General features: G+C 42.0%; 1 protein-coding gene and 1 non-coding gene across 2 annotated transcripts; one reads left to right on the top strand and one right to left on the bottom strand.

The window, feature by feature from the left end:
- Positions 1–3007: 3007 nt before the first annotated feature.
- Positions 3008–12722, bottom strand: ACOT4 (acyl-CoA thioesterase 4). Its single transcript, XM_034643002.1, is given in 4 exon segments — positions 3008–8007; positions 10619–10821; positions 11685–11859; positions 11861–12722. Coding segments are annotated over 4 exon segments (1263 nt in total). The 5' UTR covers positions 12140–12722; the 3' UTR covers positions 3008–7401.
- On the top strand, positions 8060–8130 carry LOC117796208. The gene has a single exon (XR_004620572.1). It is a non-coding gene; the product is annotated as a small nucleolar RNA SNORD56 (small nucleolar RNA).
- Positions 12723–14115: the final 1393 nt, after the last annotated feature.

Genomic DNA, 14115 nt, shown 5'->3' with positions numbered 1-14115 from the left:
GTTTGAGCCCCACATGGGGTGTAGAGATTACTTGAAAATAAAATCTTGAAGTAAAATGGGAAGATGTAGGGGCACTTGGCTGGCTCAGTCAGCAGAGCATGTGACTCTTGATCTCAGGGTTGTGAGTTTGAGCCCCATTTTGGGTGTAGAGATTACTTTAAAAAAATAAAATAAATGAGAAGATGTAGAGGAATTGCAATGCAAATAGATACCGTAAAAAAAAAAGATTTATTTATTTGAGAGAGAGAGACAGTGTGCATGGGGGTGGGGGGCAGATGGAAAGAGAGAGAGAAATCCAAGCAGACTCCCCTCTGAGTGCAGAGCCTGACATGGGGCTTGATGTCATCATCCTGAGATCATGACCTGAGCTGAAATCAAGAGTTGGACGCTTAACCGACTGAGCCACCCAGGAGCCCCGTGTTTGTATCTTTAAACAAAATTTTTTTACTTTTACCAATTTTTGAATCTTATATAAAACATTGACTTTTTTTACTTGATCACCATTTTTATTTAGCTGAATGCAAATCTTACAAGTGTATTCTACTTAAAAGCAAAAACATCTTTATGTAGTATGATTTAATTTACATACCATACAACTTACTTATTTAAAGTGTACAGGTAAGTGGTTTTAGCATATTCACAAGGTTGTGCAATCACCACCACTACTAATTCAAGAACAATTTTATCACCCCATAAAGAAACCCTGCACCCAGTTTCTCCACATTCTCACCAACACTTGTTTTTATCTTTTTTTTTAAAATTAGTCTCTGTGCCCAACATGGGGCTCAAACTCACAACCCCAAGATCAAGAGTCATATGCGCTATGGACTGAGCCAGCTGGTTGTCCTTCTGTCTTTTTCATTATAGCAATTTTAGTGGGTGAGAAGTGGGCTCTCACTGTGGCTTTAATTTGTATTGTCCAGATACCTAATGATACTGAGCATCTTCTCATGTGTTCATTGGCAATTTGTGTATTTTCTTTGAGGAAATGACTATTCACAAGTGTTGCCTATTTAAATTCCCTCAGCCTGAAGTTTATCTCACTTCCTCATCCTCAATCAGGTTTTTTTTAAACGAGCAAATGTTGAGAATTCGTTCGTTCTGATAGCTGAGTAATATTCCATTGTATATATGGACCACAACTTCTTCTTTTTTTTTAAGATTTCACCTATCTATTCGACAGAGNTATTTGACAGAGATAGAGACAGCCAGCGAGAGAGGGAACACAAGCAGGGGGAGTGGGAGAGGAAGAAGCAGGCTCATAGCAGAGGAGCCTGATGTGGGGCTCGATCCCACAACGCCGGGATCACGCCCTGAGCCGAAGGCAGACGCTTAACCGCTGTGCCACCCAGGCGCCCCAGGACCACAACTTCTTAATCCAGTCTTCTGTTGAGGGCATCTCGGCTCCTTCCATGATTTAGCTATTGTGGACAATGCTGCTATGAACCTCAATCAGGTTTCTGCTCAAAGACTACCTATTCAAATATGTCTTCCCTCACAAGTCTATTTTAGATTTAAAATATTTAAAATATCACCTCTCTCATCAGGCTCGATCTTATTTTTTTTATACTTCACAGCATTTATCATTTTATTTTCTTATTTCCAAACTAGAATAAATGCTCTTGACAGCAAAGACTTTGTTATCTTTGTTCATCTCATCAACTTAGAACATTGCCTATGAGCGCCTGGGTGGCTCAGTCGTTAAGCCTCTGCCTTTGACTCAGGGCAGGATCCCAGTGTGCTGGGATCCAGCCCCGCATCGGGCTCCTTCCTCAGCTGAGAACCTGGTTCTTCCTCTCCCACTCCCCTTGCTGTGTTCCCTCTCTCACTGTCTCTCTTTCTGTCAAATAAGTAAAATCTTAAAAAAAAAAAAAAAAGAACATTGCCTACCACATAGCAGGCTTTTACTAAATATTCGCTGAGTGAAGTTGAATACTGAAGGCAACAACAGAAAATAACAGCTTTTCTGTTTCTTTTGGAGTTCCTTTCAACAAGGTACTCAGCAGGTTTATTTCACCTTGACAAAATAAATGCTATATAATTAAGACCTAATATAAATCCATTTTGAATATACTCAGGAGATACAGAGTTTAAACAGATTAGTTAAACTGACTTTAATTTTCAGTGAGATTTTATTTCATTATTCATCGATGACAAATTCTTAGGACAAGATTTAACTGTCATAATTCTGTTATTTATTTTCTACATTTACTTTATACCCTGTACATACACCTACTCTCACTTGAGGTTAAATGTCTATCTCTTACTCTCTGACAGGAAATCAATACTATATATGATCCAAACTGATTTTGTAGAGCAGAAAATTGAACATACTAGGAAAATCAACCTGATATTTTGTTCTTTACTGGAATGTATAGTCCATTTACATTTAATGTAATTGCTGATCGGTCTGAGTTTAAATTATTATTTATTTTCTATCCTGCTTATTCTATATTTTTTATCTTCTTTTAGCTTTTTAAAAATTATTCAGGGTGCCTGGGGGCTCAGTTAGTTAAGTGGATGACTCTTGATTTCAGCTCAGGTTATGATCTCAGGATGGTGGGAACAAGCCCCGCGTCAGGCTCCGTGCTCAGCGTGGAGTCTGGTTGAGAATCTCTTTGTCCTTTTCCCTCTGCCCCTCTCCCCACACACATGTGCTCTCTCTTTCTCTAAATAATAAAACTATATAAAAATTAATCCATTTACCTCCTGTATTAGCTTATGGTAATAACTCTTGATTTATTAACATTAAATCAAAATTAATATTTTTACCACCTTGTGAAAAATGCAGTGGTTTTAGAACATTTCCACTGCACTTATTTCCTTCCTACATATGCTATTTAATTCTATGTGTATTTTAAACTCCATAGTATATTATTTGTAAATATTTATTGGGGCATGTGGGTGGCTCAGTTGGTTAAGTGCCTTCAGCTCAGGTCATGAGCCTGGGATCAAGCCCCATGTTGGGCTCCCTGCTCACCAGGGAGCCTGTGTCTCTCTCTCCCTACCCACCCCCACTCATGCTCTATCTCTCTCTCTGAAATAAATAAGTAAAATATTTAAAAAGATATTTATTTAGATTTATATACACATTTAACCTCTTCATTATATTCCATTTCTTCCTTCGTCTAAATGCTCTCCCCTGGAATCATTTTCCTTGTGCTTGAAGAATTCTCTTTAGTTTTTCCTTTAGAAAAAGATATGCTCTATTATCTCAATTTATATTTTTCTGAAAATTATTTCAATTTAATTTTTTTCAATAATCTTTATGAAAAATAAATGCTTTCATATTTAAATATCTCTTTTGCTAGCCTAGGCTTCTACTTTGTCACATATTTTCTGTCAGTGCTTTGAAGGTATCATTCCAGTGGCTTCCCGTTTCCATTTTGCTGTTTTTAAGTTAGTTTTTAGATTATTGCTGTTCCTTTGGAGGTTGTCTTTTTTCTGTGGCTGCTGGTAAGGCTTTTTAATCTTTAGCTTTCTTTTCAGCAGTGTTCCTACATAACAATTCTGTGGACAGATTGCAAAGATCACTGCAACAATTAACTCCCATCTCAGATGTTCTTCTAGGAATCTTGCAGTTCCCTTATCAGGAGATAAGAGTCTAGAGCTATTTTCCTTGCACTGACATCTTTGTGCTTATCTCAAACAATAGAGTACAGTTGAAGTGATGCTATGCGACTTCCAAAGCTAGGTCTAAAAAATGCCATGCATTTCTGCCATCCTCTCTTGGGACATTCATTTTGCAGGTCAGATATCATGCTATGTGAAAACTTGAGCAGTCTGTGGACATGCCCATATACACAGGAACCACAGTTGCCTTTAGGACTAGGTAGCTGGTGGAAGTTGGAAAGGCTTTAAGGAGACTGTTAGTGAAAGCCTAAAGGACCCCATGGAGGCTATTAGGGAAGCAACAAAAACTTATTGGAAGCCGAAGGCAACACTGACACTTGCAGTAATGTGAAAAATGGAAGAGACACCTAAATGAATTCAATAATCTGGCTGAGGGGATTTCCTGGCAGAGTACTGACAGTGCCAGCTGACTTCTGCTGCTGCCTATGATAAAATGCAAGAGAAAGAATTAAACTAAAGAATGAACTGTTACATGTGAAGGAACCAGGATTTGCCAAGTTTGACAATAATACTGTATCTTTCCCGGCCTCCCCATATGGCAAATTAGTCTTTAATTAAGACAGGACCTCAGACCAAAGTCAAATCCAGAGTGGGTCTATGGGAGATCCTTCATAAAGACCTCAGAAAGATTCAAGGTAGTGCTTCACAGAACATTTCAGACTGACAGAAAGCCCTCTGAAGATTTTAAGGTATCCCCAGCAGATCCTAACTATTAAATAATAGGCCTTGTTAGAATCTCAAGGGTATTACCCTCAGCATCCTCACAGGGAGACCCAGGTAGAGAAGTTTTTGCCTCAAATAGACTTATATTGCTGTGTTTTACCTAATAAAGTGAACCTCACTAAGGGTTTTAGAAAACCCACATAGTTCTTAAGAGAATTGTTCTGGTAGCAGTACAAATTTGAACTGAAATAGAATGCAGAGAAGGAAAGAACTTTGGACTCCTGATCTTTTTCATCTAAGAAGCTGACTGAGGAGACTTTGTCGTTGCTAACTCAGTTTTTTTTATGGAAAAAAAAGGTTTTCACTCAGAGGGTGGAACCAAGAGCTACAGAGAACAACTTACAGAGGGTTAACTGAGCACCAAAGAATTCGCAACATGTTCTCAGCTGGATTTCAAAATTGCTAGGGGCCAGTGACTGTTGTGTGCCTCCCACTTCCCCCATTTTTGAACAAGAATGTAAGAGTTATCTTACACCTATCCCACATTGTATTCTGTCTTTGTGTGTGTAGTTGTTTCTTTAGTTCACAGGTCTTCACTTTGACAATGATACTCAAGGAGCTATACCCAAAGAAGTATACCAGACGAGCCTCATCTGTACCTGGATGTGATATAGGTGATGCAATCTTAGACACTATAATGGAATGAGATTTTTGAGGGGCCTTGGAAGAGGAATGGATGTATTCTAACTGTGGGAGGAATGGGAACCACTGTGGCCAGAAGGCAGATTTTCAAAAAATGATTACAGTATTTCCCATCCTATATTCTTCTAGAACCTTGCTGCACTCTTTTTAAGAGGTGAACTCTATGTTGTCCTTGAACTTGGGTGGGGCTTTGGGACTGCCTTGACCAATAGAGTATGGCAAGAGTGATGCTATGTAGCTTCCAAGACAGGTCAAAAAAATGCCATGCAATTTTGCTTTGCTGTCTTGGGATGCTCACTCTTGGATCCAAGCCCAAGTAGCCAGTGAAAAGACCCATGTGGAGAGAAACTGGGAGATCCTCCTAACACATAGGACTGTCTGAATTCCCAGATGATGGCCACTACCAACCTCCTTGCCAGGTGAGTGAGAAAAATAAATGGTTACTATTCCCCCCACCCTTTTTACTGAGAGTGTGCGAGCACAGTGGGGACGGGCAGAGGGAGAGGGAGACAGAATGGTAAGTGGGTTCCGTGCTTGGTTGTGTAGTCCGACATTGGGCTTGATCTCACCACCCTGAGATCATGACCTGAGCTGAAATCAAGAGTTGGATGCTCAACCGACTGAGACACCCAGGCACACCAAATGGTTACTGTTTTAAGCCACCATATTTTTGAGGTAGTTTTTTACATAGCAATCGCTAACTGAAACATACCCCAAACCATTGTTATGTGAAATAAGAATCATTTTGCTTATAAAGACACGATTTGGACAGGGTTTAACAGGTACAATTCTGCTCTGCTTCAGATATCCAAAGCCTTTGCTGGGAAGATTTTAATGGCTAGGAGCTAGAATCATCTGGAGGTTTTTCACTCACATATCTGGTACCTGGGTGGAAATAATTTGAAGGCTGGGCTCCATTGGGACTATCACAGGAAATGTCTATAGTTGGCCTCTCCATGTATTTTTGGCTTCCTCACATTATCACAACCTCAAAGTAGTCAGACTCCTTAAGGTGGCTCACGGCTCCAAGAGCAAGTGTTCCCAGCAGAAAAGGTGGGACCTTCGTAGCTTTTATGATCTAGCTTCTGAAGTTACATAGTACCAGTTATGCTCTACACAACGGACTGACACAGAAGCATATCCAGATTTGAGAAAAGAATATGGATCTTCCACCTCTTGGTGGGAGAAGTGTCAAAGAATTTATGGCTATGTTGTAAAACTGCCACACATAATTTTTCTGTGATAATATGGTATTCTTTATACTTGCCTTCTTTGAAGTGTATAGTTCTTACGAACTGAATGTGTCACCTCAAAATTCATATTTTGAAATCCCAACCCACAATGCAGTGGCATTTGAAGGTGGGGCCTTTGGAATGTTATTAGGTTTAAATGAGGGCATGAGAGCGAGGCCACCATGATGGAATTAGTGCCCTTATAAAAAGAGGAAGAGAAACCAGAGCTCTCTTTCTTTGCCACAGGGAGACATGGGGAAAAGACAGCCATCTGTAAGCCACAAAAAGGCCATTACCAGGAACTAAGTCTGCTGGAACCTCGATCTTGGACTTCCCCGCCTCCAGAAAAACTGATTATCTGTTGTTTCAGCCACCAGTCTATGGTATTTTATAGCAACTCAAGCTAAGACATAGTGCTTCTTGAATATGTGGCTTGATGTCTTTGTCAGTTTTGGAACATTCTCAACCACTATCTCTTCAGATACACTTATGCAATGCTTTGCAGCCCTGATGTCAAAGAAAATGAGGAGTGAGGCCTCTAAGAATGTCACATTATGGTTTTCCAATGTCTATTCTTAAAGCCAGGAAGCAGGAAAATAAGTCATAATCATTCATCCTCGAAACAGAGTTTGGACTTAACTATTCTAGAGATGCTGCCCTTCTTTACCCCAACTCCACCTCCCAAAAGATTCTTCTCTGATCTCCAAGATGAAAAGGTCGGCCTGGCTTCCTTATACCAAGACCTCTCTGTAAGGTCTGGCCAATGAAAATTCTATCCTACCACCAGTTTTGAACCAGTAGCAAACACTGGATGGCAATTCTCCCACAGTGATTAAAGAAAAAAAAAGTAACCTAGTATTTGTTCAACTTTAAATTTCATCCATGGCTTAAAGTGTTAAGTAAAAAAAAATCTAGAAGAAAATACAAATTTTAACAGAGGGGATGCTTTTTACTTTTTGTGTTGTATACTTCTACATGAATCTTCTATAATAGGCATGTGTTACATTAGTAAAATTAATGAAAACATAATGTATTAAAAATGTTTCCTAAAATGTATCATTAATACCCATGACATGAATTTAACATTATCGAGGGGACAATGGATTCACATATGATTCTTAAACACCAGAATCTGACCTTGAATTTCTCATGTCAATAACAGACCAATGCATTACAATTTAGGGGAAGCTATATTCTGGATAGCTCCAAGATGCTTACAGAAAAAGGTTAGAATTTGTTTCCAAGCATCTTCCTGAGCCCTAGAATGAGCCCTGGGCTCCCCACCCCAGATTATAGGTTTGTTCAGTAATTTTGTCACAGAAGCTGGGCATAGGGGGAAGTAAGGAGGCTCAATATAATGCCCAGTCCCAGGATAAGAGATGATCTCGGGTTTTTCCTTTCCATGGGCCTGTAACCGTTCAGAGGCTATTTGGGCATATAACTCACTCCTCCAGTTATGGTCATCCTGACCAACGATGAAGAGGATGGGTCCCTGGGCCTTCTCTATTGGAATCATGCTGGGGTTTTCATGCCCTCCTACAATATCATTCCGTATATCCACAACATCCAGGAGGCCTGAGAAAGCTACCTTCAGTCTCCTAAAATCATGGCCCAATGATGGGATGCAAGTCTGCTTGTAGTATATGCCTCTCTTTGCACTGAACCCAGATCCATTGATGGAAACTGTGGCTGAGATGTTCTTCAAAAATGAGGCCATGGAAAGACAAATATCAGCCCCTAAAGAAATGCCCAGAAGTCCAATGCCTGGGCCCTTTACCTAGAAGAGAAGAAGAAAGAGGAGTCAAGAACATATCTCATAGAAAAATGTTCTATGATGATGGCAGTATTTTTCATCAACATCAGTTCACTTAGTGAGTTTTGATACTTTGGGTCTGAGTTAAGCTGAGGGTAGAGGGAAAATGGGGGCTGGGAAGTAGCTGTCCCTTTAGAGGTTGACAGAAAAAAAAGAAAATGGGGCTCCTGGTTGGCTTAATTGGTAGCACACATGACTCTTAATTTTAGCATTGTGAATCGAGCCGGACACTGGGCAGAGATTAGTTTAAGAAAAGTAACAAAGGTATTACGTAGTAAAACATTTTTTTAAACGTATCTAGAGATGCTAACTTTAATTTGTAAGTTGGCCACAAGAGTATCAACCTCAGTCCTTAGGAGTTTCTATCCACATAAAAAATATCTGGGTGAACCCATGGCAAACAAATTGTAAACTCACTGGCAAGTCTGGATCTTGATTACAAATGTTCCAGACTATCATCCACTAGAGAACGCTGAGTCATGGAGCCTGTCAAGTTCAGGTCCTCATTCAGGTGGGTATGATCTAAGTCTCAATGTGCCAAGGTAGCTAACTGTGCGGAACCAAGTTCTGTTCTAAGCGAGTGACTCATCAGACCCCATCTACATACACTGGCAAATGATTAACTTTATAGAAACAAAGTAAGACTTCAGAGTCAAATTAGGTAATTCTTAGCTTCTGAAATACGTGGGCAAGTTCTGATCAAAATCTGAGTACACACTGATACCAGAAATTAAAGATTAAAAAATCAAAATAAAAAGAATCTGCACAGAAAGTAAACAACAAAACTAAAAGACAACCTAAGGAATGGGAAAAGATATTTGCAAGTGACATATCTGATAAAGGGTTAGTATCCAAAATTTAGAAAGAATTTATAAAACTCAACGCCCAAGGCACCTGGGAGGTTCAGTGGATTAAGTGTCCAACTCTTGGTTTCGGCTCAGGCCATGATCTTAGGGTCCTGGGATTGAGCCCTGCCTTGGGCTCCCTGCTCGAGGGGAGTCTGCTCCTCACTCTCCCTCTGCTCCTCCCCCTGCTTATATTCGTTCTTGTGTGCACTCTCCTTCGAATTTTTTTTTTAATCTTAAAGAAAAGATGTTCAACATCACTCATCATCAGGGAAATGCAAATCAAAAGTACAATGAGATAGTACCTCTCACCCATCAGAATAGCTAAAATGAACAACACAAGAAACAAGTGTTGGTGAGGATATGAAGAAAAAGGAACACTCATGAACTGTTGGTGGGAATGCAAACTGAGGCAGCCACTGTGGAAAACAGTATGGAGCTTCCTCAAAAGGTTAAAAATAGAACTACCCTACAATCAGTAATCACAGTATTGGGTTGTACCCCCAAAATACAAAACACTAATTCAAAGGGATACATGCACCCCTATGTTTATTGCAGCATTGTGTACAATAGCCAAATTATGGAAGCAGCCTAAGTGTGCATCAATATATGAATGAATAAAGATGTGACGTGTATACACACACACACACACACACACACACACACACAGACGGAATATTATTCAGGCATAAAAAAGAATGAAATCTTGCCATTTGCAACAAGATAGATATAACTAGAGAGGATAAGCTAAGTGAAATTAAAGAAAGACAAATGCCATGATTTCACTCATATGTGGAATTTAAGAAACAGAACAAATGAAGAAAGGAAAAAAAAAAAGAAGTCAAGAAACAGACTCTTAACTATAGAGAATAAACTGATGGTTACCAGAGGGGAGGTTGATAGGGGGATGGGTTAAATAGGTGATGGGTTTAAGGAATGCACTTGTGATGAGCTGCTGAATCCCTGTATTGCACACCTGAAACTAATATAACACTGTATGTTAACTATCCTGGAATTAAAATAAAAAACTTAAATAAAAAAAAGCATGTAGGGGCGCCTGGGTGGCTCCATTGGTTAAGCGTCTGCCTTCAGCTCTGGTAATGATCTCACAGTCCTGGGATGTATCAGGTTCCCTGCTTAGCGGGGAGTCTGCTTCTCCCTCTCCCTCTGCCTCTTCCCTCTGCTCATGCTCTCTCTCTCAAATGAATAAATCAATCTGGAAAAAAATAAAAGCATATAGATCTAACAAACTGGAAACTCATTTTGCATAACAAATGCAAATTCCTGAATAATTCCTTTAAATAAAACCTCACATGGATCTTTATGATTAATTCTGCCTTACTAAGCCATCTGACAGAGAAAGTGTAAATAGGCACCTAAAGCCAAGGAAGGCTCCAAAAGAAATCTCTGTGAAAGAAGAATTGCAGCATCAGGGCACCTGGCACCGGTGAGTGCAAAGTGACACCCTCTCTGGATGTATCTTTTTTTTTTTTTAAGATTTTATTTATTTATTCGACAGAGAAGGAGACAGCCAGCGAGAGAGGGAACACAAGGAGGGGGAGTGGGAGAGGAAGAAGCAGGCCCATAGCGGAAGAGCCTGATGTGGGGCTCCATCCCATAACGCTGGGATCACGCCCTGAGCCGAAGGCAGACGCTTAACCGCTGTGCCACCCAGGCGCCCCTGGATGTATTTCTAGAGAGAATTATATAATAAAGGACATTAGGAGAACCTCTGAGTGTTGAAGCATGTAGCACAGGGCTTCTTCAAAGTAGTCCAGGTGTATGCTGTTAATTTCCTTGGGGAGATCTTCAAAGTCATAATAAGCTAGAGCCAAAGTGGCAAAGCCATGACCCGCCAAAAGGCTGGCTCGATATTCCAGCAGGCCCCCTCCAATTCCACAGATGTCAATGATCCCCGGGAAAGGTCCAGGTCCTAGAGAAGGGAACAATATAAAGGAAAGCATTATACAATTTAAACAATTTGCGTTCCTTCTAGAGATCTATTTAGTGGGCTCCTGTGAATCAAAGGGGGAAAAAAACAGCTCCCTGAGTTACTAGGCAAAAGAAATACAAGTACCTTGAAAGGAAAGTCTACAAGGTACCTTCTCAGTGAAGAGTTTATCCTCCATACGATTGTATAAGTTATCTACAAGGTTCTAAGAAGCTTTAGTTATCAGGGAGAGTAACAAAGTCTTTCATTAATAACCAAATCAAGAAACGAGGGATTTCATGTTTTAGACTGTTGATTCATAGTGTTTTGTTAGAGGATTGGACATAAAATTAATCTTGAAATAATGCAGAGAGGAAAGAAAAATATCCAGAGATGGCTTCAGGTGAGAAAGTCAGTGGAGCCTAAAGTGTCATCTGTGGTACATATGGGGCATGAAGAAGTGGAGAAGAGGCCCAGTGTACCCACGGCACTACGGAAGGGTGATACGGCAATAGCTTCCTTGATGGATAGGGCTGATGAGATCTACAGAGCAGTTATTAGTGACAAAACGGACCACATACCTATCCATCCTGACCCTCACTTGTGGGTTTTTTTTTTTTTTAAATCTGCAGAATAACAGTACTCACTTCATTGAGATATCATGGCGATTAAATGACATAATGCAAGCAAAACGCATAACACAGAGCCCAACACGTCAAAATACTCCATTTTGGTTGGCCACTGGCTTAGTCATCTTCAGCTTCTTCGTCCTTACCCAGGACCTGAACTCCGCCTGCAGCAGTACCGGAACCTCTAGCCGCCAATACCCCCAGCCGCGCGCCTCCTAACCGCCCCCCCCCACTCACCTGGGGGCAGGAAGAGCGTGCCCCGCGCTCTGCCCGCGCGCACCGGCTCCCGCCGCACCCCGGGCCGCAGGAAGTCGCGCTCGTGCACCGCCCGGCCCAGGAGACGCCCGGCGTCGGGCTCGTGGCCGTCGAGCACCTCCAGCTCCACGGCGAAGGGCGTCTGCACGTCCCGCTTTCACAAACCGCCAGAAACGCTTATCCGGCTCCAGGGCCCACACGAGCCCCATGGGCTCGACCCCCACGAAGCTGCCGCCCAGCGCAGGCGCGCGCGCCAGGTCCAGGAGGCCGCCGGCGTCGGCTTGGTACCGCGCGTGGGCCCGGAAGAGCGCACCCTTCTCGTCGCGCAGGGAGGCGCGCAGCGTGACGGGCTGTCCCGGCGCCAGGCCCCGCACGGCGATGCGCACGGGCTCGTCCCAGCGGCAGCGGCCCGCGGGCTGCAGGATCACCGTCACCATCCCGGCTGCGCGCGGCTGCCTTCTGGACCTGGAGCGGGGAAGCTGGAAGTCGCGCCCGGCCGAAGTCCGGTCCAGGAGGCGGAGAGCGCTTCGCAGGCCCGACGGGGTCAGGCGTCCCCTGGCGCAGCAACAGTGGGTGGCGGAGCCGCGTCAGGAGGCGTCTGGGCGCTTCAGACCCATGGCCTGCGCACCTGGGACCCGCCCGAGGTAAAAGCAGCAGGTCGTTCTCCCAGCCCTGGCCTGGCGCGCGGGGCGTTCTGAAAACTGGCTGTGGTGCTGAACCCGCCTCCGGAACTCTTGTCTCCCTCAGGCCAGACTCAGTTCTTGGAGTGAAAGTTGGCTAATGGATTCGTGGTGAAATCAGAACTGAGTGAGTTTAGGCAAAATTCCAAGAATTCCAGCCCCTCCCTGGAAAAGGGCAACTCTTTTTTTTTTTTTTTAACTTTTAGTGAACTATACATAAAAAAGCGCGCAACCCCTAATTGTACAGTCCAGTGAATTTTTACAACCGGAACATACCTGTGTAACCAAGCACAGGAATCCAGAAACCTCATTACCAGCACTCCCGCAGCCACCCTTATTCCTGCTCCAGGCACTTCCCCTGTCCCCAAAGGTACTCTAACCTATTCCAACAAAATGAGCTATTTTATGGAAATGAATCCTTCACTGTGTCGTCTTTAGTGTCTTTCTGCTTTCGCTCAACATTGTGAGATTCATGTATATTGTTGGGTGTAGTCGTAGATCATTTATTATCACTGCTAAGTGGTGTTCCGTTTTGTGATAGGACAAGTGTTTGTCAACGTTACTACCAATGGGCTTTTGATCGTTCTCAGATTGGGACTATAGTGCTATGAACATTGTTTTGATGAACATTCATGTGCATTTCAGTGGGGTATATACCTGAGTGGAATTGCTGTATGATAGGGAATGCATATGTTCAGCCTTAGTAGATGCTAAAAGTCAACCTTTTGAACGTGACCCTAGGAGCAGTATGGATATAATGTTCAGAGGTGCCCAGCATTTTATTTACACATACAACAATAATAGCTACTCTTTATCAATGCCCAGGTGCTTTACATACAAAATTCAGCATGTTCACAAAACACTGGGAGCATTTTTCAAATATTGCTGAGATGGAACTTGAGGCTAGGGGAATAGTAAGCCACTGAAGTTATCTAAGAAGTGACAGAGCCTTCACTAACTCCAGACGTGGAACTCAAAAGGTGATTAGCAGCATTGTAGTGAGACATAATCAGAGTTCCAGCTCTGACTTTGTTAACTAGTTCAGTAGCCTTCAACAAGTTTTTTATTTCTCTGGGTCTCAGAGTTCTTGTGTGTAACATGGTAAAAGTCTCTGATAGAGGATGAAACATGATAGCGTATATGAAAGTCTTAGAGTATGTGAAGCAAAACGTAATGTTTGATTTCATAATCGCCAGAGACTGAACCCATGTGTTTCATTTCTCAAGGTCTCCAGATAACTGCCATAGGTTTGCATATTGCTTTTTTAAACATACATATATTTCTGTATAAGAAAAATAAATAAATAAATACATAAATACATAAATAAATAAAAACTTTGATGTCACTCAAAAAATTAAAAATAGAGCTACCCTATGATCCAGCAATTGCACTACTGGGTATTTACCCCAAAGACACAGACGTAGTGAAGAGAAGGGCCATATGCACCCCAATGTTCTTAGCAGCATTGTCCACAATAGCTACATTGTGGAAGGCGCCGAGATGCCCTTCAACAGACAAATGGATTACGAAGATGTGGTCCATATACAATGGAATATTACTCAGCCATCAGAAAGAACGATTACCCAACACTTGCAGCAACATGGACGGGACTGGAGGAGATTACGCCAAGGAAATAAGTGAAGTAGAGAAAGACAGTTATCATCTGGTTTCACTCATTTATGGAACATAAGACATAGCAGGGAGATCGGTAGGAGAAGGAAGGGAAGAATGAA

Source organism: Ailuropoda melanoleuca, chromosome 14, assembly GCF_002007445.2.
Source record: "Ailuropoda melanoleuca isolate Jingjing chromosome 14, ASM200744v2, whole genome shotgun sequence".
In the NCBI taxonomy this organism is placed as follows: Eukaryota; Metazoa; Chordata; class Mammalia; order Carnivora; family Ursidae; genus Ailuropoda; species Ailuropoda melanoleuca.
This window is presented reverse-complemented; position numbering and strand designations above follow the sequence as displayed.